Here is a 21,246-nt window from a genome sequence, read left to right as displayed (position 1 = left end):
GCTGAAAAACACCATCCTAACCGTGAAGCACGGGGGTGGCAGCTCTTTACTGCAGGAGGGACTGGTGCTCTTCACAAAATGGTGGCATCATGAGGGAGGAAAATGATGTGGATCTATTGAAGCAACATCTCAAGACATCAGTCAGGAAGTTAAAGCTTGGCCGCAAATGGGTCTTCCAAATGGACAATGACCCCAAGCATACTTCCAAAGTTGTGGCAAAATGGCTTAAGGACAACAAAGTCAAGGTATTGGAGTGGCCATCACAAAGCCCTGACCTCAATCCCATAGAAAATTTGTGAGCAGAACTGAAAAGCGTGTGTGAGCAAGGAGGCCTACAAACCTGACTCAGTTACACCAGCTCTGTCAGGAGGAATGGGCCTAAATTCACCCAACTTATTGTGGGATGCGTGTGGAAGGCTACCTGAAACGTTTGACCCATGTTCAACAATTTAAATGCAATGCTACCAAATACTAATTGAGTGTATGTAAACTTCTGACCCACTGGGAATGTGATGAAAGAAATAAAAGCTGAAATAAATCATTCTCTCTATTATTGTTCTGACATTTCACATTCTTAAAGTAAAGTGGTGATCCTAAAAGACCTAAGAAAGGGAATTGTTACTAGGATTAAATGTCAGGAATTGTGAAACTGAGTTTTACATGTATTTGGCTAAGGTGTGTCGTGTCTTTGGCTATGCCTGGTTAATTGCTATGACATGCTATTCTATAAAATAATTTTCTCCATAATTAATATTACCTGATTGAACTAATCATGTAAATATAATTAACTAGAGAGGGACACCACGAAAGAATATTTATAGAGCTGTTATCTTCCGAATAAACTCTTAAAGATTTAGTAATATTTTACATCCATAGCAGTCACATTTAATCGTCATTTTATTCAGTCTCATCTGAAAGTGGTAAATCCTTGGTTATCTGCAAGAATCCTGGCTAACAAGTTGAATCAGCAATACAAAATTGGGTTTAATTATTTATTTACTAAATACCTAACTAATCACACAGAAACACACATACACAATTAAATCATAACTTGATCACAAAGTGCCGTCATAACGGAAAACGTCCCTAGCGGGCAGAATAGATATGACAGCTTGTTACACAAAGAAAAGGGGCGGGATTTTAGTGAAAGAGCGGGAGACTGGAACATAGGCGAAGCTGTGCTATCGTAAATACAGTATCTTATGCATTCTAAATTACCGCCCATTTGAAAAAGGAAAATGCAATAAATATTTACTCTGAGCTGCGCTTCAGTAGGTTGGTGGTAGATGGACGACCGTATCGCCAACCCGAGTCCTCTGTCCTTTGAAGAATGTCTCTGGTGGTCACTGGATTCGTTGGAGTAGCGTCGTGTGTAGTAGATGGGATACTCTGACTGTCCTTCCTAACCTGCGTTTGTAGCAGCTGTTGCTAACTCCGGCTAGGCGGTATCACTTCTGTAGTGAATACGAGTTCAAAGTTCATGCCATTTGCAACCAAAGTCCATGCTGATGTTGGCTTAGTTCTGTAGTTATTATCTGAACCATTCTGACATCGGATCGTCATCCTAGTGTCCCGGAACAGGAAGTTATATTTTTGTCAATGGCTTTTATAGTGGAGGGAGAGGGGTGTGTCTGAAAAGTTTATAACCCATGTCTCTTCACAGGGGCGGGCCCCTAGTTGAGCAGAAGCCCAAATTTATGAAAATCCAAATCTCTCATTTGGAAGCTAAAATTACATTTAATCTCTTCACAAATAATTTCATATTCAAACATTTGAATTGAACAACAATTCCATGTGAATCCGATACCTCTGACGTTTAGACTTTCCACAGTAGAGTTTATGTCATTCTATCATTGATGAGAATGTGTCAGAGGGCAACCGAACTGACATAATATACCTTAAGTACCACCGCATATGTTCAGTTGGTCTGATTACCAGAATATAGTTCATTCCCCCCCACTTTCTGATGTCCCCAGAATCTCTATGTTAACCAAGGAGTTTTCTTATGTCACATCAGTAGGGAAGAGAAAAAGGGGGAAAGAGGTATTTATGACTGTCATAAACCTACCCCCACTGCCAACGTCATGACAGGTGTATGTAAACTTCCGACTTCAACTGTACATATGAGATGAGTAATGCAAAATATGTAAACATTACATCACCCTAAAAGACCCTCTTCATTTATACAGTAGATGCTTAAAAGGCAACATACACTCTGTTACAGCATGCCTTTTCACCCACACAGCGCCCAAGACCTCACTAACACAATAGCATACAGACCCTTGTGGAGTTTTTGACATGACCTTTTTCGCTCATTCTCTGAGGTGAATGAGGAGGCTCGACGTAAGGTGGTGGGCGGCGGTGGTAGCATTGGAGTTATCAATCGGTGTTGAAGGAAAAACTATGTTTGCGAAAAACTGCAGTCAAACCTCTCTCCCATCCACCTTACACACTCACTACCATCACAGGTGCCTCACTCCTATGCCCATTTTAATAAGCAGCCTCTCAGGCCTTATGGTGGAAAATGCAACTGATGTACAGTAGAATGGGTGCCAGCCAATTAGCCAGCAGGGCCTAAAGACCCCTTTTCAAGCCTCTGATGTCTTATTGAGTGCCTGAGTTGGTCTGATGAGCCACAGCCCAGAACAATCAGCCAGACCATGAGTCAGCATGAATGAAAGGAGCTTAGCAGAACTAGCTGACAAAGGATAAGAAAAGAGGGGTGCGGGGGTGAAGGGATGAGAGGAGAAGCACAATATAATAAAAGGCTAGCAGGGAGATGTACTGAACATTTGGGCAGGTAAAAAATTATTCAATAATTGAAAAAAATATGTGTTTTACAGGGGGGAATAGAAAGGAAGTAAGATTACTTTTCATTTCAATGGAAAGAAGTGAAATAGAGGCGGGAGAAGGGCGAGGGAGCACATCATGAGAGGGAAGCAAAAAATGTGAAACAAAGTGAAGAGAAACATGATAGGGATTCTGCTTGAAGCCTCACATGTAATTGTCTGGTATTTAAGGTTCCACCTGTGCTCGTCTGAATGAATAGTTTGAATTCAGTATTTTCACTATAAAGCAACATTTGAGCAACTCTTCATCTTAGATGGTAGCTACTCCATGTCCTTCCATTGGCTGCCGACGTAACAATCTATTAATGTTATTATTGCCAAGGTTACTTTGTAACTACTTCAGACTGTCAAGTGGACCAGGGACATTGAGATTATTGTTGAATTTAATGGGACAATCTGCAGTTCAAACAAGATTGTGACCAACCCGCTGTTTTAGTATATGGATGGGGATGGAGAAATGTAAACACTCTCAAATTCATAGACAGTGCAATGAATGCAAGGACTGACTATCCATGAGATCAAAATGATAGTTTTAACCATGTTTTGAGACTATACAGTGTTTATTTAGATTTGAATTATTTACATGGGGTAAAACAAGCTTATATTTTGGGTTCTTATGGGATACAACAATTGATCTAAGCTCACAAGGCATTTATAAGTTATATTCTGCAATAATCAATACCATTTAATATACCATTCATTTTAAAGTCCAAAAATGCAATCACAATCACAAAATTATATTCTTATGAGCTGCTGCACCATACAGCCCTTTGCATATAATTGGGCCATCATGATCTTATCTTACATTTTAACTTAATTAGTTATATTTAGCCTAATGTATTAGCTTGGATGTTTAGCGTTCCTTTGGATATGACAGCTATAGAGCGTGCGTGTGTATGTAACAGGGTTATATTGGTGATTCCCCTTGCCACTTTATTGTTAAGCCAATGGGTTTTTGGTTTTAGTTTTGTCTTGCCTTCACCTACTCAACATGGCATCTTATTGGCTGGTTTGCGTAGCTTGCTTACGAGGGAGGATGTTTCAGTTAGAATCGTCCCAGTGAACAAGCACCAAACCAGCGGTAAGTTGTTGGTTGCAAAGCACTGTACATCAAAAGTGATTTTTATACTCCCAAGTGATGATTTAAGTGTACAATTTATATAAATGTGTTTGTAAATGTTATTCGAACATCACACATAAGATGCAGTGTTTTTTGGAGAATATTGGTTGTGCATTTTGGTTGTAAAGAATTCCCGCCAGTACTAGCTAGCAACTTACTGTGTCTGGTGGGGGGGGGGTTCATATATTTTGTACAGTGCGTGAGTGCAGAGTTGGATGGTGAGCCGTGCATTGCATGACGTGCAATTTTGTGCTGTTCCTATCAGGTACATTGTTAAAGATATTATATTGTATATTGTAATTGTATTATTTTGGTAACTATATGGCCCCAGTGAACAAGCACCAAACCAGCGTGCGTGAGTGCAGAGTTGGATGGTGAGCCGTGCATTGCATGACGTGCAATTTTGTGCTGTTCCTATCAGAATAAATCTCCATGACTGGTGCTACACTTTGGAGTTCGTGTCGAGGATTGATTGTACACAACGCAAGAAGAGTACTGTTACATGTACACTCACATTTTTTGCAGCTACCTCCGAACCCAGCCACGCATGCACACACACCCACCCACAGGTTTTTTTCCTGGCTCAAAAAGGTGCTTAAGTGGTGGGCGTGGCAGTGTCGTGGAAATGAGCGCGGTCAGCCCGTTGGCGTGGCTGAATTCGGTCCCGGGCAAGAACATTTGAGGCCCCCCATCGTGTTTTACTGCCAATTTCTTGCAATTAAAAAAATAAATATGGAGCTTAGAGAACTTTTGCAGCTTTTAAGCTAATTTCCTGCAAATCTACACATTTTACCATGGAGCTGAGATAAATGTAGCTGTTTGTTTTTTTAGCTAATTTCCTGCAATTCTATGCATTTGCCATGGCAAACATTACCACAAAACCAATACTCCAGAAGTAGTTTGTCTAGCTTCTATTTTAGTGATTTGTTAGTTCTCAAATATGTATTATAAAAAAATATATAGGTCCATTATCTCTTCGACATACTTTAAATCTGGTTTAAGTTGTTTTAAGATTACACTTAAAGCATTGATTCCATCCCGAAATTCATTAAAGTAATAAAAAAATATGTTTTTGTTTTTCACTGTTGGGACTTGCCCAATACTTTTCTATGCAGAAAATACCTACACACACACACACACACCATCCTAAGCCTGAAGAACTCCAGAGCTTTATCACTATTTGCCCTGGTTGTGAACATCCCCACCAGACACAATTGGTAGCTAGCTAGATGGAGCTCGCAGAGGGTATTTTCAGTGAGTGTATTTCGCAAGTGATTAGTTTGCATACACCACTGACTGGCTGTGGCTAAAATTAGCCTAGCTATCTAGCGTCTGCATTGTCTGCATTGAGTTGTCTGGAGAGCTTGTTTTCCCTCCCATTTCGAAATGGCCAAGAAAATCTCACAGGATCCCCAGACCTAGTGCCGTTGACATAGTCTCCAACATCCCAGACCTATGTGACCCTCTGTGTCCTCGGGAGTTAAGGTCATTGAGCTGGATGAAAGCGGTAGATCTCCATGTTTCTATCTAACTGATGATCATGGGGGATTAAGCTACCTGCCGAGCTCGAGTTTCTGACAAATCAGAATTAAGCTTACCTTAACCCAACTTTGTTTTCGGTTCACCCATATTAATTCCTCCATGACCGACATTTCAAGCTTAATCACAAAAACGTCTGTGCATCACCTACAGTGGTTGCTCCACTAAAAGTTTTGCGATGATGCCGCCAGACTCACATTAAGCATCTCCAATACAAAGTTAAATCTAGATTCGGCTTCCTATTTCGCAACAAAGCCTCCCTCGCTCATGCTGCCAAACTTACCCTCGTAAAACTGACTATCCTACTGATCCTTGACTTCGGCGATGTCATTTACAAATTAGCCTCCAACACTCTACTCAGCAAATTGGATGCAGTCTATCACAGTGCCATCAGTTTTGTCACTAAAGCCCCATATACTACCCACCACTGCGACCTGTATGCTCTCGTTGGCTGGCCCTCGCTACATATTCGTTGCGAAACCCACAGGCTCCAGGTCATCTATAAGTCTTTGCTAAGTCTCCGCCTTATCTCAGCTCACTAATCACCATAGCAATACCCACCCGTAGCACGCGCTCAGGCAGGTATATTTCACTGGTCATCCGCAAAGCCAACACCTCCTTTTGCCGCCTTTCCTTCCAGTTCTCTGCTGCCAATGAACGAATTGCAAAAATCACTGAAGTTGGAGATTTATATCTCCCTCACTAACTTTAAGCGTCAGCTGTCAGTGCAGCTTACCGATCGCTGCAGCTGTGCACAGCCCATCTGGAAATAGCCCATCCAACCATCTACCTACCTCATCCCCATATTTGTTTTGTTTTAGTTTTTCTGCTCTTTTGCACACCAGTATTTCTACTTGCACATTCTCATCTGCACATATATCACTCCAGTGTAAATTGCTAAATTGTAATTACTTCGCCACTATTGGCCTATTTATTGCCTTACCTCCTTACTTCATTTGCAAATGGTACGTTTGTTTATACCATGTGTAACTTTGTGTCTTTGTTTTTGTCGCACTGCTTTGCTTTATCTTGGCCAGGTCGCAGTTGTAAATGAGAACTTGTTCTCAACTGGCCTACCTGGTTAAATAAAGGTGAAATAAAAAACCAGCTTCACCTGGAATGCTTTTCCAACAGTCTTGAAGGAGTTCCCACAAATGCTGAACTTTTGTTGGCTGATTGTTCTTGGACCACTCTGCGGTCCAACTCATCCCAAACCATCTCAATTTGGTTGAGGTCGGGGGATTGTGGAGGCCAGGTCATCTGATGCAGCACTCCATCACTCTCCTTCTTGGTCAAATAGCCCTTCCACAGCCTGGAGGTGTGTTGGGTCATTGTCCTGTTGAAAAACAAATGATAGTCACACTAAGCCTAAACCAGATGGTATGGCGTATCGCTGCAGAAATCTGTGGTTGCCATGCTGGTTAAGTGTGCCTTGAATTCTAAATAAATCACAGACAGTGTCACCAGCAAAGTACCCCCACACTATAACACCTCCTCCATGCTTTACGGTGGGAAATACACATGCAGAGATCATCCGTTCACCCACACCGCGTCTCACAAAGACACGGCAGTTGGAACCAAAAATCTCAAATTTGGACTCCAGACCAAATGACACATTTCCACCGGTCTAATGTCCATTGCTCTTGTTTCTTGGCCCAAGCAAGTCTCTTCTTATTGGTGTCCTTTAGTATTGGTTTCTTTTCAGCAATTCGACCATGAACAGTTGATGTTAAGATGTGTCTGTTACTTGAACTCTGAAGCATTTATTTGGGCTGCAATTTCTAAGGCTGGTAACTCTAACGAACTTATCCTCTGCAGCAGAGTTAACTCTGGGTCTTCCTTTCCTGTGGCGGTCCTCATGAGAGCCAGTTTCATCATAGCGCTTGATGGTTTTTGCAACTGCACTTGAAGAAACCTTCAAAGTTCTTGAAATGTTCAGCATTGATTGACCTTCATGTCTTAAAGTAATCATGGACTGTCATTTTCTCTTTGCTTAGTTGAGCTGTTCTTGCCATAATATGGACTTGTTCGTTTTCCAAATAGGGCTATCTTCTGTATACCACCCCTACCTTGTCACAACACAACTGATTGGCTCAAACGCATTAAGAAGTTAGGAAATTCCAAAAATGAACTTTTAACAAGGCACACCTGTTAATTGAAATGCATTCCAGGTGACTACCTCATGAAGATGGTTGAGAGAATGCCAAGAGTGTGCAAAGCTGTCATCAAGGCAAAGGGTGGCTACTTTAAGAATATCAAATTATTTGTTTAACACTTTTTTGGTTACTACATGATTCCATGTGATATCTTCACTATATTCTACAATGCAGAAAATAGTACAAATAAAGAAAAACCCTTGAATGAGTAGGTGTGTCCATACTTTTGACCGGTAGTGTATATTTAGAATAAAAGTGCTTTAGATTCATGATTTCACTCTTGATTTAAAATGATTATGGATGGATGGATTACCGATTTTGATAGTCTCGATCTCCTGCTCAAATTATGCAATGTTTGTCTCCATAGCTGATTCATCCTCACGATAGCCAGTGGAGTCAGACTGTAGGAGCACAAACAACGGTTTGCATGGAAACCATTGCTGCTGGTTTTGTAGCGTTGAATTTCAATATAGGATTCAGCCCTTCTGTCTCGTCGAGTGGGGATAAGGTCACCTCTCTCTCTCTGTGTGTGTTTCATAACCATTTTGTCTACAATTCTAAACTCTGGCTTTTCTCTGCAGCCTACATGTATTATTTTCCCCAAGGCTTTGACTAGTCAGGGCTGCGTACTGTAGAATAGGTAGCCAAGTTTAAGGGCGTTGGGCCAGTAACTGAAAGGTCTCTAGTTCGAATCCCTGAACTGACTAGGTGAAAAACCTGTCTGTGCCCCTGAGCAAGGCAATTAACCCTAGTTGTTCCTGTAAGTTGCTCTGAATAAGAGCTTCTGCTAAATGACTGAAATATAAATGTCTAGTGGAACAAAGGCCACGGTGTGCTATAGATGAGGTTCACCTTGACAGGGGAGAAGGTGTTAGTATCGCGTTTTAGACAGACAAGACAGTAATGGTTTTGTCTTTTGTTTGTTTAGTTATATCAACTGTGCATCTAGACTAACTGTCGTAGGCTGACATTTCTGGTATAGTCTGTGTGATCGGATGAGATAGGATCTAATCGAAGATCTAAGACAGATGCACTCATTTGAATCGTGTGCATTACTGAAATGGTTAAACAGTAAATAGCATAGCTGTAGGAGGAGAGGAGGAGTTCTAATGTGTAGCCTGTTATGCATGTGATTAGGGCATGTTCTGTTTCCCTGGGCTGGGGACAGGGACGGAGCGCGGCCATGCATTAATACGGGGCATGAATCTCATGTGGCGATTAGGCTGGTTCTAGGGCCCTGTCAGAGAACCGGGCCCCGGGGGACTGAGCCTGCACCCACTAAGACACTCAGTACCTCTGTAATAGAGCCCACACAAACACATTTATGAGCTCCTAATGCATCATATCAGAGACGAGCCAGGACCTTGTTGTCAGAAATACACCGTGGTAAGTAACTGGATGGAGTGGCTTATCCAGGCTGTTACCTAAGCCTTGATTGAATCTGTGAATGGTGCTGGCACAGAATGCATTCACACAGTGTGGTAATGCTTTGATCTACCTGTGTATTTATAGTACCTCCTGTCATAAAGCATATACGGTACAGTTAACTGCCAAAATAATGGAAACACTTAGTAATTGAGGGATACAAAAGGAATTAAAGGCAGGTACTTCCATACATATGTGGTTCCTGAGTTAATTAAGCAATGAACATCCCATTATGCTTAGGGTCATGTATAAAATTGCTGGGCAGGGCATTATTTTGGATACCATGGCTATTCCCCCATAGGATGACAATGCCCCTATCCACAGGGCACGAGTGGTCACTGAATGGTTTGATGAGGATATAAACTCATTTGATCACTTATGGGGTATTCTGGAGCGGTGCCTGAGAACGAACACCACATGATGGAATTTCTCGTGGAAGTATGGTGTGGCATCGCTCCGATAGAGTTCCAGACACAAGGTGCAAATACTCTGTAATGTCAAAGTGAAAGAAAATTATAACATTGTTTAAAGATTAATGAAAAATGAAATGCTAATATACCTTGATTAGATAAGTATTCACCACCCGAGTCAATACATGTTAGAAATACCAACAACAGTCTTCTTGGGTAAGTCTCATAAGATACCTGTGTTGTGCAATATTTGCCGATTTTTATTATTTTCATAATTCTTCAAGCTCTGTCAAGGTGTTGGGGATCATGGCTAAACAGCCGTTTTAAATTCTTGCCAGAGATTTTCAGACAGATTTAAGTCAAAACTGTGACTTGGCCACTCTGGAACATTCACTGTCTTCTTGGTGAGAAACTCCAGTGTAGATTTGGCCTTGTGTTGTAGGTTATTGTCCTGCTGAAAGGTGAATTCCTCTTTCAGTGTCTGGTGGAAAGCAGACTGACGCATGTTTTCCTCTGGGATTTTGCCTGTGCTAAGCTCCATCCCATGTCTTTTCATCCTGAAAAATCCCCAGTCTTTGCCGATGTCAAGCATACCCATACCATGATGCAGCCACCACCATGCTTGAAATAAGGAGGTAGTTACTCAGTGATGTGTTGTGTTGGATTTGCCGCTAACATAAGGCTTTGCACTTAGGCCTAAAAGTGTATTATTAATATTTATTTTTATTTTTTATATTCTATTACTTTAGTACTTTACTTTAGTGCCTTATTGCATACATACAGGGCCTTCAGAAATATTTACCCATTGACTTTTTCCCACATTTTGTGTTAGAGCCTGACTTTAAAATGGATTACATCAAGATTTTATTTTATCACTGGCCTACAACCAATACCCCATATTGTCAAAGTGGACTTATGTTCTACAATATTGTAGTTACTCTACAATGTTAACCTAATTGACAGCGTGAAAAGAAGGAAGCCTGTACAGAATAAAAATATCCTATAAGACACTAAAGTAAAACTGCAAATAATGTGGCCATTTTTTAAATTTAAGTCCTGAATACAAAGCGTTATTTTGGGACAAATCCAACAGAACACATCACTAAGTACCACTTCATATTTTCCAGCATGAAGGTGGCTGCATCATGTTATGGGTTTGCACATTTTTACTCCCTTTTTCTCCCAATCTTGTGATTACATTCTTGTCTCATCCCTGCAACTCCCCAATGGGCTCGGGAGAGGAGAAGGTCGAGTCATGCGCCCTCCAAAACATGAAGCCAGCTGCACCAATGTGTTGGAGGAAACCCCGTTCAACTGAAGACTGAAGACCCTCACAAGGAGTCGCTAGAGTGCGATGAACCAAATAATGGCCCCCCGGCCAAACCCTCCCCTAACCCGGACGACCCTGGGCCAATTGTGCGCCGCTCTATGGGACTCGCGATCACGGCCGTTAATGACATAGCCTGTGATCGAACGCCCAAACACTGCGATGCAGTGCCTTAGACTGCGACTAGGGAGTTTTTTATGATAAAAAGAAACAGAATAGGCAAACTCCTGGAGGAAAACCTATTTCAGTCTGCTTTCCAACAGACACTGGGATACAAATTCCCCTTTCAGTAGGACAACAAAGTGTGAATAAATCCAAGGGGTATGAATACTTTTGCAAGGCACAGTAGTTTCAGTGCCAATGAGTTTTGAAGTACTTTCTGAATTCCTCTTCAGAAGAGGGCAGAGAGAGGTGACACTGATATTGCGCAGCTGAGGAACATGCTTCCTGAGAGTATACTTTTTCATATTGCAAGAAAATATACTTAAGTATACTTTCAAAAAAGTATATTTAACTTACATGTCACAAAACATATTTGAAGCATACTCAAAACAATGCATGTGCACAAACATTGGCATATTCCCCAGCATCATTTTCTGCAGTTGAAGTTTTGATTTATAATATGATATTGTTTCTCATATTTAGCTTATTCAAATATTTTGATGTTCATTTTAGAACTGAATAATGTAGTACTTTTAATTACATATACATTCCACTTTTTTTTTTTAATGATCATTTATTACCAAAAATGTATGTGAACAACTAAAGTGTGAAATCCCAATGGTGCATATATCTCAAAAGTAAATTGCTGCTCCAGCCACAACTGCTTTGTAAATAGCATCTTAACATTGGCTGAGAAGATACCTTGGTCAATCAAGGTAACCTTTACATGGCTCAATACAGTAGCTAATGTGGTTAATGAGTAGAAGTGGTATTTGTAGAAGTATACATTATAAATACACTTTTTTTTGTGAAGAAAATACAGGAATTCTGATTCAAATACCATTTTAGTATATTTCTAATTTATAAGTTGTATTTCATGTTATATTTGTTTTGCTCCTTATCTAATATAATAACAATAAACTTAAGTACAAAAAAGTGTCTCAATTTAGATCATTTTATATGTATTTAATATACTTAAATGCTAATAAAATTAACATTAAATGCATTAAATGTATTTAAAACGGTTCCAATTTAGGTCATTTTAAATATACTTAAAATATGCTCTAACATGTATTGACTCAGTGGTGGGAATACTTATGTAAATTGATTATTTCTGTGTTTCATTTTAAATAAATTCGCAAAAATGTCTAAACATTCACTTTGTCATTATGGGGTATTGTGTGCAGATGGGTGAGATTTGTTGATCCTTTTTTAATTCGGGCTGAAACGCAACAAAATGTGGAATAAATCAAGGGGTATAAATACTTTCTGAAGGAACTGTAATTGTTCAGCCCGAGTGATTGTTTTGCTTTGACAAAGTCATTTCTGAAGTTATTTATTTATCTTATGTTTTGTGTTGGAAAACTAACTGTCGAGCATAACACGTCAACCCTGTGGCCCATAGATGTGCTAGACATGTTTTAAGCTTGCATACAATTGCCACTCCCTGTTGTACACAACACTCTTCCATTCCCCCTGTCACAAGGGGATTCATGGCAGATTTATTAAGATGACATTGTCCACCCTCTTACGGTCAACCCACTCACTTTAATTGTCACCTTTTTTATTGTCATTTTTTATTTAATCTCTGGAGATGGGAAAACTTTTTATAACAATGTTGAAATAAATAGTTATTTTAGTTATATTACATATTTAGTTATATTACATGACCAAAAAGGCACTTTATTCATGAAATAAAACTTGTGTTGCAGGTGGCTCGTTGGGAGCATCGTACGAGAGGTCTGACCAGACTGTTTGGGGGTCCCTATCTGGCCTGCTACTGCCTAGGCACCCTCATCATCCTCCTCAATGTCTACCGCAGCCACAGGTTGGTGCCCATCTCTCTGCGCTCTCTGCCTCTCTGCGCTTGCTCTTTCTGCGCTCTCTCTTGCTCGCTTTCTCTAGCTCTCTCTCGCTCGCTCTCTCTAGCTCTCTCTCTAGCTCTCTCGCTCGCTCTCTCTAGCTCTCTCTCTGTGCTCTCTCTCTGCGCTTTCTTTCGCTCTCTCTTGCTGTGCTTTCTCTCGCACTGTCTCTCTCTGCGCTCTCTCTCTGCGCTCTCTCTCTCTGCTCTCTCTCTCTCTCTCTGCGCTCTCGCTCGCTCGCTTTTACTTTAAAGACAGGGAGGGGGGTGGTTACTTGCGTTTGTGTGTGTGTGAGTGGTAGTAGATCAAGGTTATGTTGTATTTATCTCTGATAGTGAAGGGAAAAACAGCCTTCTCCTTCGTCACACTCTTCGCACTTCAATTTCCGCTGTGACCAGTCATGTCAAATCCACCCTATGGTCAGTCTTATGGCTGAAGGCTGTACAACAGTAACTTTTTGTACTGGAGACCTGTAACTGCTGCAGAATTTCCGTCGTGGTGATGCACATTTGAGTTCTAAATCACTGTATATTTCTGAAGTATGTTGGAGTACAAGTGTAGCTCAAGGCTATGGCTCCCAAGACAAAGTGATCTTAAGTTATAGCTAATACCATATCTGTCTTTTTCAAGTATCACATGAAACATAGTATTAGCACAAAGTGTAGAGACTTTTAGGGGTTTCCCCAAGAAGTGACTAACTGTCTATTCTCTTTTTCCAAATCATTCGCATAGTTGGCCATTTAATGATTGAAGTGGAAAATGCTCTTTGGAAAATATACAACTTTCATTGAAATGAATGGACCTCTCAGCTCCTCTCCATATTTGGACAGAATGACCAACAGTTTACTGCTTTTGGTATTTTCCTGTTTGTGTTTGTGAGGAGTAACTTTCCATTCATAGAGAGCTACTTGTCTGACTTACTCCATCAGTTTAGACAGACCCATTTTTACATTAGTGAAACTAAATGTTGCACAAGTTACTTCTAGTTTCCTGGAATGGATGGCTTTCCCACCCCAAGACTGTCCTTGCACTAACCTGGTCGTTAGGGGTGGAGGGTGTGCCCCTTTTCCAATTAGGCAGAGCTGGTTTTGAAAAACGTATTCAGAAAGTACCCAACACCAATTTATCTGACAGTTTCAATTTCCAGCCTCCACCCTCCCATCTCTCCCTGTCTGGTAGCCCATTTAGACATAATGACAGCTCTCAGAGGTGTGGGGAGTCGAAGGGATGTAGAACACAGCTTTTTTGCTTGTATTTATAACCTGCCTTCACCTCTGACGTACTGAATGAACAGAGATTGACAGATGGAGTAGTGCGTTCAGTGTGTTAAATCCTTAAGTTAGAGTAGCGTGACCTGACCTCTTCAATTGCACAATACACACACTCTCGCTAGCTCACCTCATGGCTTAGTCTGTCGCTGGCAAAGCCCTTCTGTCCCAGCATGGTGCGTCTGAGCTCTGAGTATCCTAGAGTTAGAAAGTTAGTTTGCGTACACACACAAGCACCACGGACATGCACAGCTTATATGATTGTGAATAAATGCATGAATGCCATGCTAATTTTCTAAAAGCCATGCCAGTCCCTCTTGCCCGCAACACCACAGCTATTTTGTCACCACCTCCCTGAGGGCACCAGTCAACAACAATAACCGAGCCATGGAGAACTTCATAAATTAGCATTTTTAATGAAGACGTTTGTGAATGATTGTTCCCTCTGACCTTTAGGGATGAGATAGGAATACATTATATATACACTGCCGTTCAAAAGTTTGGGGTCACTTAGAAATGTCCTTGTTTTTGAAAGATTCTTTTTTTTTTAAATGTCAATTTAAAGTAACAAATACAGTGTAGACATTGTTAATTTACAACAGTGAAGAGGTTCCTCTGTCCAGTGTCTGTGTTCTTTTGCCCATCTTAATCTTATTTTTATTGCCCAGTATGAGATATGGCATTTTCTTTGCAACTGCCTAGAAGGCCAGCATCCCGGAGTCACCTCTTCACTGTTGATGTTGAGACTGGTGTTTTGCAGGTACTATTTAATGAAGCTGCCAGTTGAGGACTTGAGGTGTCTGTTTCTCAAACTTGACACTCTAATGTACTTGTCCTCTTGCTCAGTTGTGCACCGGGGCCTCCCACTCCTCTTTCTATTTTGGTTAGAGACAGTTTGCGCTGTTCTGTGAAGGGAGTAGTACAGAGTGCTGTACGAGATCTTCAGTTTTTTGGCAATTTCTCGCATGGAATAGCCTTCATTTCTCAGAACAAGAATAGACTGAAGAGTTTCAGAAGAAAGGTCTTTGTTTCTGGCCATTTTGAGCCATTTCGAACCCACAAATGCTGATGCTCCAGATACTCTCCAGATACTAGTCTAAAGAAGGCCAGTTTTATTGCTTCTTTAATCAGAACAACAGTTTTCAGCTGTGCTAACATAATTGCAAAAGGGTTTTCTAATGATCAATTAGCCTTTTCCTAAATGATAAACTTGGATTAGCTAACACAACGTGCCATTGGAACACAGGAGGGATGGTTGCTGATAATGGGCCTCTGTACGCCTATGTAGATACTCCATAAAAAATCTGCCGTTTCCAGCTGCAACAGTCATTTACAACATTAACAATGTCTAAACTGTATTTCTGATCAATTTTATGTTATTTTAATGGACAAAAAATGCCATTTTCTTTCAAAAACAAGGACATTTCTATGTGAAATCAGTGAATAAAAAAACGAATCAATGCCTATGAACAGCACTATACTTCTCTAAGAGCTCTTGATTTAGACTCCCTTGATGATGACTCAATTGAAGTGTCTGGATTTTTAGGACTTGTAAAGAGAGATCTACACCCGTTTCTGAGCCCTAAAAGCTCAAATGAGGATGAGGGACCCTTTGTGCTGTACTGGCACCAGAGTGCTCTCAAGGTTTTATAAACATTTACAGTGCATACGGAAATAATTCAGACCCCTTGTTACATGTTACATTACAGCCTTATTCTAAAATGGATTACATCGTTTTTCCCTCTCATCAATCTACACACAATACCCCATAATGACAAAGCAAAAACAGGTTTTTAGAAATGTTTGCAAATGTTTAAAAAACTACTGAAATATCACATTTAAATAAGTATTCAGACCCTTTACTCAGTACTTTGTTGAAGCATCTTTGGCAGCGATTACAGCCTTGAGTCCTCTTAGGTATGACGCTACAAGCTTGGCACAGCTGTGTTTGGAGTTTCTCCCATTCTTCTCTGCAGAGCTTCTCTAGCTCTGTCAGGTTGGACGGGGAGCGTCGCTGCACAGCTATTTTTAGGTCTCTCCAGAGATGTTCGATTGGGTTCAAGTCCAGGCTCTGGTTGGGCCACTCAAGGACATTGAGACTTGTCCCGAAGCCACTCCTGCGTTTTCATGGCTGTGTGCTTAGTATCATTGTCCTGTTGGAAAGTGAACCTTCGCCCCAGTCTGGAGCAGGTTTTCATCAAGCATCTCTCTGTACTTTGCTCCGTTAATCTTTCCCTCGATCCTGACTAGTGTCCCAGTCCCTGCCGCTAAAAAACATTCCCACAGCAGGATCCTGACTAGTGTCCCAGTCTCTGCCACTGAAAAACCTTCCCACAGCATGATACTGCTACCACCATGCTTCACTGTATGGATGGTGCCAGGTTTCCTCCAGGCGTTACCTTTGGAATTCAGGCCGAAGAGTTCAATGTTGGTATCATCAGACCAAAGAAACTTGTTTCTCATGGTCTGAGAGTCCTTTGGGTGCCTTTTGGCAAACTCCAAGTGGGCTGTCATGTACCTTTTACAGAGGAGTGGCTTCTGTCTGGCCACTCTACCATAAAGGCCTGTTTGGTAGAGTGCTGCAGAGATGGAACTCTGGAGCTCTGTCAGGTACCATCGGTTTCTTGGTCACCTCCCAGACCAAGACCCTTCTCCCCTGAATACTCAGTTTGGCCAGGCAGCCAGCTCTAGGAAGAGTCTTGGTGGTTCTTCCATCTAGCCTTTACTTAATACCCATCCCGGATCCGGGAGCATCCTCATCAAAAAAGCTGACTAGCATAGCCTAGCCTAACGGGACAGGGATATCATATAATATAATTTTCATGAAATCACAAGTCCAATACAGCAAATGAAAGATAAACATCTTGTGAATCCAGCCATCATTTCCGATTTTTTAAATGTTTTACAGCGAAAACACTATGTATTTCTATTAGCTAACCACAATAGCCAAAGACTCAACCGCATATTTTCACCATGTTTCTACCGCATAGGTAGCTATCACAAAACCGACCAAATAGAGATATAATTAGTCACTAACCAAGAAACAACTTCATCAGATGACAGTCTTATAACATGTTATACAATACATTTATGTTTTGTTCGAAAAATGTGCATATTTGAGGTATAAATCATAGTTTTACATTGCAGCTACCATCACAAATAGCACCGACTCAGCCAGAATAATTACAGAGAGCAACGTGAAATACATAAATACTCATCATAAAACATTTATGAAAAATACATGGTGTACAGCAAATGTGAATCCAGCCAATATTTCCGATTTTTTAAAAGTGTTTTACAGCGAAAACACAATATATATTTCTATTAGCTCACTACAGTAGCCAAACACACAACGCAATTTACTCCCCGCCAAAATAGCTTGCACAAAACCGACAGAATAGAGCTAAAATTAATCACTAACCTTGAACAACTTCATCAGATGACAGTCTTATAACATCAGGTTATACAATACACTTATGTTTTGTTTGAAAATGTGCATATTTAGAGCTGCAATCCGTGGTTATACATTGTGAAAATGTAGCAACATTTCCCCAGAATGTCCGGAGCTATTTTGGACACTCACCTAATCTGACCAAAGAACTCATCATAAACTTTACATAAAAATACTTGTTGTATAGCAAATGAAGGATACACTGGTTCTTAATGCAACCGCCGTGTTAGATTTTTAAAAATAACTTTACCATAACATACAGCTTGCGTTATTACGAGACAGCGCTCACCAAAACGGCAGAGAATAGGAATCAACATTTTCCACAGAAATATGAAATAACATCATAAATTGTTCTTACTTTTGCTGAGCTTCGATCAGAATGTTGTACAAGGAGTCCTTGGTCCAGAATTTGTTGTTTGGTTTTAGAATGTCCTTTTCTTCTGTCGAATTCGCGCCACAATGCTAGCCAATGTTGATAACGTTCCCATCTTCTCTCCTCGACGCAAAGAACGGCAAACTCAAAGTCCCAATAAACGTTGAATAATCTGATAAAACTCGGTTGAAAAAACCTACTTTACGATGTTATTATCACATGTATCAAATAAAATCAGAGCTGGAGATATTCGCCGTGTATACCGAACGCTTATCAGAAGACAATGTCGAGGTACTTCGCGCGCCCTGGTAGACAAAGAAAATTCCTGACCTGCCACTCCAAAGCTCTTGTTCGGCCTCGGATCAAGCTAGACACCCCATTCCACTTCCCACTGCCTGTTGACATCTAGTGGAAGGCGTATGAAGTGCATGCATATCGATAAATATAAGGCAATTAAATAGGCAGGCCCTGAAACAGAGTCTCGTTTTCAGATTTTTCACTTCCTGCATGGAAGTTTGCTGCAAAATGAGTTCTGTTTTACTCACAGACATAATTCAAACAGTTTTAGAAACTTCTGAGTGTTTTCTATCCAATAGTAATAATAATATGCATATTGTATGATCTAGAAAAGAGTACGAGGCCGTTTCATTTGGGCACGATTTTTTCCAAAGTGAAAACAGCGCCCCCCTATTGACAAGAACAATTGAGGCCACTGTGTTCTTGGGGACCTTCGATGTTGCAGACATTTTTTTAGTACCCTTCCCCAGATCTGTGCCTCGACACAATCCCGTCTCGGAGCTCTACGGACACTGCCTTCGACCTCATGGCTTGGTTTTTGCTCTGACATGCATTGTCAACTCTGGGACCTTATATAGACAGGTGTGTGCCTTTCCAAATCATGTCCAACCAATTGAATTTACCACAGATAGACATAAATCAAGTTGTAGAAACATCTCAAGGATGATCAATGGAAACAGGATGCATCAGAGCTCAATTTCGAGTCTCATAGGAAACGGCCTAAATACTTATGCAAATATCAAATTGTATTTGTCACATGCGCCGAATAAAACAGGTGTAGACTTCCAGTGAAATGCTTACTTACAAGCCCTTAACCAACAATGCAGTTATAAGTTAAAAAAAAATAAGAGTAGCAAATAATTTAAGGGCAGCAGTAAAATAACAATAGCGAGGCAATATACCGGGGGTATCGGTACAGAGTCAAAGTGACTATTCATAGATAATAAACAGAGTAGCAGCAGCGTAAAGGAGGGGGGGGGCAATGCAAATGTCCTGGGTAGCCAGTTGATTAGCTGTTCAGGAGTCTTATGGTTTGTGGGTAGAAGCTGTTCAGAAGTCTCTTGGACCTAGACTTGGCGCTCCGGTACCGCTTGCCGTGCAATAGCAGAGAGAACAGTCTATGACTAGGGTGGCTGGAGTCATTGATCTTTTTTAGGGCCTTCCTCTGACACTGCCTGGTATAGAGGTCCTGGATGGCAGGAAGATTGACCCCAGTGATGTACTGGACCGTTCCCACTACCCCCTGTAGTGCCTTGTGGTCGGAGGCCAAGCAGTTGCCATACCAGGCAGTGACACAATCAGTCAGGATCTGAGGACCCATACCAATTTTTTTCAGTCTCCTGAGTGTGAATAGGCTTTGTCGTGCCCTCTTCACGACCTTCTTGGTGTGTTTGTACCATGATAGTTTGTTGGTGATGTGGACACCAAGGAACTTGAAGCTCTCAACTTGCTCCGCTATGGGAATGGGGTTGTGCGCGGTCCTCCTTTTCCTGTAGTCCACAATAATCTCCTTTGTCTTGATCACTTTGAGGGGGAGGTTGTTGTCCTGGCAACACACAGTCAGGTCTTTGACCTCCTCCCTATAGGCTTTCTCATCGTTGTCGGTGATCTGGCCTCCCACTGTTGTCATCGGCAAACGTAATGGTGGTGTTGGAGTCGTGCCTGGCCATGCAGTCATAAGTGAACAAGGAGTACAGGAGGGGACTTAGCACGTACCCCTGAGGGGCCTGCATGTTATTGATCAGCATGGCAGATTTATTGTTACCTACGCTTCCCACCTGGGGGGCGGCCCGTCAGGAAGTCCAGGATCCAATTGCAGAGGGAGGTGTTTAGTCCCAGGGTCCTTAGCTTAGTGGGGGAGAGGTTGAAAATGTCAGTGAAGACACTTGCCAGTTGGTCAGTGCATGCTCAAAGTACACGTCCTGGTAATCCATCTGGCCCTGCGGCCTTGTGAATGTTGACTTGTTTGAAGGTCTTACTCACGTCGGCTACGGAGAGCGTGATGACAGTTGTCTGGAACAGCTGATGCTCTCATGCATGTTTCAGTGTTAATTGCCTCGAAGCGAGCATAGAAGTAATTTAGCTCGTCTGGTAGGCTTGTGTCACTGGGCAGCTCTTGGCTGTGCTTCCCTTCATAGTCTGTAATAGTTTGCAAACCTGCCACATCTGACTAGCGTCAGAGCCGGTGTAGTACGACTTGAATTTAGTCCTGTATTGACGCGTTGCCTGTTTGCTGGTTCGTCGGAGGGCATAGCGGGAATTCTTATAAGCTTCTGGGTTAGAGTCCTGATCCTTGAAAGCGGCAGCTCTACCCTTTAGCTCGGTGCGGATGTTGCCTGTAATCCATGGCTTCTGGTTGGGGTATGTACGTACAGTCACTGTGGGGACAATGTCATCGATGCACTTATTGATGAAGCCAGTGACTGATGCGGTGTACTCCTCAATGCCATCGGAAGAATCCCGGAACATATTCCGGTCTGTGCTAGCAAAACAGTCCTGTAGCTTAGCATCTACTTCATCTGACCACTTTCTTATTGACTGAGTCACTGGTGCTTCCTGCTTTAGATGTTGCTTGTAAGCAGGAATCAGGAGGATATAATTATGGTCAGATTTGCCAAATGGAGGGCGAGGGAGAGCTTTGTACCTGTCTCTGGTTGCACATTTAACATGCTGGTAGAAATGAGTTAAAACGGATTTAAGTTTCCCTGCATTAAAGTCCCCGGCCACTAGGAGCGCCATCTCTTGATGAGCGTCGTCCTGTTTGCTTATGGCCGTATACAGTTCATTGAGTGCGGTCTTAGTGCCAGCATCGGTTAGTGGTGGTAAATAGACATCTACAAAGAATATAGATGAACTCTCTTGGTAAATAGTGTGGTCTACAGCTTATCATGAGATACTCTACCTCAGGCGCTCAAAACCTCGAGACTTCCTTAGATTTCGTGCACCAGCTGTTGTTCACAAATATACGTAGACGGCTTTCCAGAGCTTTCCGTCTGTTCTATCCTGC

At 41.5% G+C, this 21,246-nt stretch overlaps 1 protein-coding gene across 10 annotated transcripts in view; it reads left to right on the top strand.

The window, feature by feature from the left end:
• The window catches only part of pemt (phosphatidylethanolamine N-methyltransferase), a 101,081-nt gene that overhangs the window by 23,153 nt on the left and 56,682 nt on the right, over positions 1–21,246 (top strand). For all 10 annotated transcript variants that reach the window (XM_071391819.1, XM_071391825.1, XM_071391816.1 and 7 more), the window contains exon 3: positions 12,701–12,816. In XM_071391819.1, the coding sequence (XP_071247920.1) occupies positions 12,701–12,816 (116 nt within the window). The remainder of the gene's footprint in view (positions 1–12,700; positions 12,817–21,246) is intronic.

This window comes from Salvelinus alpinus, chromosome 3, assembly GCF_045679555.1.
Source record: "Salvelinus alpinus chromosome 3, SLU_Salpinus.1, whole genome shotgun sequence".
In the NCBI taxonomy this organism is placed as follows: Eukaryota; Metazoa; Chordata; class Actinopteri; order Salmoniformes; family Salmonidae; genus Salvelinus; species Salvelinus alpinus.
This window is presented reverse-complemented; position numbering and strand designations above follow the sequence as displayed.